This window comes from Cephus cinctus, unplaced genomic scaffold, assembly GCF_000341935.2.
Source record: "Cephus cinctus unplaced genomic scaffold, Ccin1 Ccin1_scaffold2045, whole genome shotgun sequence".
NCBI classification, from domain to species: Eukaryota; Metazoa; Arthropoda; class Insecta; order Hymenoptera; family Cephidae; genus Cephus; species Cephus cinctus.
In genome coordinates this window covers 12,674-14,948 of record NW_014334112.1, presented here as the reverse complement: position 1 = coordinate 14,948, position 2,275 = coordinate 12,674, and the positions used below count along the sequence as shown (strand labels likewise).

General features: G+C 44.6%; 1 protein-coding gene across 2 annotated transcripts in view; it reads right to left on the bottom strand.

The window, feature by feature from the left end:
- LOC107274039 overlaps window positions 1-2,275 on the bottom strand; it is a 24,239-nt gene that overhangs the window by 16,313 nt on the left and 5,651 nt on the right. For both annotated transcript variants that reach the window (XM_015752768.2, XM_015752767.2), the window contains exon 4: window positions 2,103-2,221. In XM_015752768.2, coding sequence (XP_015608254.1) covers window positions 2,103-2,221 — 119 coding nt within the window. The remainder of the gene's footprint in view (window positions 1-2,102; window positions 2,222-2,275) is intronic.

Genomic DNA, 2,275 nt, shown 5'->3' with positions numbered 1-2,275 from the left:
CCCCCCCCCGTATCTCTCGATACGAATTATCCCAGCCGCAACTGAACTTCACGCGCCGTTCCCTTCGGCTGTTTCAGTAGCGAAATTATGTCGAGGCCCAGGTAAACAAATTTTTTGTTTCGATTACGAAAATTTCTTATAACAACAACACAGATAACATAATCAGTTATAATTTTTCGATTTCAGCCAAGTACTTAGTGCGGAAACTGAGACGGCTCGGGACATCAAAGCGTCAGCCGGCTTCTCATTCATCAACGGATCCGAAGGAACTCGTGAAATTCGCACGACATACGCGTGACTGGAAGATCTGTAAAATACATGAAAACCAGCCGGGAAACCCTCTTCGCCAAGCCGTGATAATCGTTTCAAAGACTAACAGAGATACTTAGGGTGCGTTCATAAAACGACAACCGAATATCAAACCACCCCTCCAGAGTTGATTTCACCCAAGAATGGCTTCCCACAATGAAGACGTCTATACCAACGTATATTATCTCCCTCTATTTATTCAGCGCCTAATAAGGGTTGGCTCATTCACCAAAAGGACGTTTTCCTAGATGGCTTATTTAGCCACCTGGAAAAACAGATCGCATCTCCCGGTTCCAGGAGTATCGAGCTTTGCAAATTTCAACGTCCACCGTGTTTTCCCAGATAACAATCAGAGAGAGAGAGAGAGAGAGAGAGAGAGAGAGATGTCTCGCAAAACCTGAAACGTCCTTCCGCAAAATTACCGCAATTATCGAGACTACTTCTTCCATTCCCACCGCCACCACCCCTCCTTACCTCGTGCTACAATTATCCATGAAAACTGTATTAAGCTTCGTTGTCATGTGAACCGGTACAGTAGCTGACGTGGACACCGTCACGTCCACGCGGAGTTCCGATATTTTTTCGTTATGCGCCACCCCACCTTTCCACCTTTTCGCACAGTCTTCTCCACGTCGTGCAAAAATTACGCAGTTTATCTCCCAGTCGGCGAATGCTAAATCCGGAGCTCGTAGCCATTTCTAAAAGTTGCGAGTTTTCACTGCATTGTCGCAATTTACAGGAGCAAAAGGAAAAAGTGTGGCGGGTCGCGCAACGGACGACTCCTCTTAACTCTGTCATGCGTCCGTAATGTCCCTTACGGGAAAAGGAAAACAGCCGTGGTACCAGTCACGGACCTCGTGGCTGCATGTGCCCCCTTGTACTTACTAAGTTCTTATATATAGCACATACGCTCAGTTACATAGCCGTTCGGTTCGGTAGACCAACAGAGGTTGGATATGTGTACAGTACGAACGTGACTGTACCGTATCTATATGTTGCTTGTGTATTCTTATCGGTGTTATTTGCCAAGGGAGAATTTCTCGAGAAAATATATACATATAGTATAGCTGTGTAACGTATAGATGGTTAGGATCCCGTTCGAGGGCTGCTACCACTTTCATAGCTCGTTGCCAAACTTCAACCGCAATCGATACCCTCTAGTTTTATTTTATTATTGTCAGGGACTGTACACCCTGGCGGGATTAGTCGAACGTGTCTACAAATTTAAACAGCCTTTATCATTTCAAGTGAATGCCGGATGCTGAGCGAATTTCAACAGTCCGATTAGATCGATTCTGCTCTTACACTATTTTTGCCCTTTTTTGTTTTACAGCGACAGCTTCTCTTTCGTTCAACCCACTTCCGCTTGGAACAGATTACCAACCGGAAGTGCTGCCATCAAGGAAATGCAGCGTCTCCGTTGCACCGAATTGCGGACGTAAGGGGATCGCGCTGGGTGCCGAGAGCTGTACTTTCTTACGAGGTAGCCGTGTTGCCAGAGGACCAAAGAGATCAGCGATGAGAAGAAGGGTAGAAAATAATTTGCCGGACGACACGAAGGGTGAGTTTTATTTTTTTTTTGTAAATTTGGATTTTCTCGGAAATTTATATATATCCGTTATTATAATCATTTGTCGGCTTGATCTTATTATGGACCAAAGTTACATTTTTCATTGAAAAACAAAAATTTAGGAATTAATAATTATGAAACTGAGGTCTTGGGTAGGCAAATATAATTTAGTTGTTTTCGACGAGAGAGAATATTTATGGCTGTTCTTTAAACTTTTACTCACCCGTTACAATTACGTTAATTCTCTTTACGAGTGGCGGATGCGTCGCTACCTGACATTTGTAAAGACCCGTGTCTCGCAGGGAAGCGTAGAGAATCTGCAGCCTCCAGTTGCTTGGGTATCTGAAACATGAGATAAGACGGATGAAGATAAGGGGTGGCGAAGGAGGGGGGGGG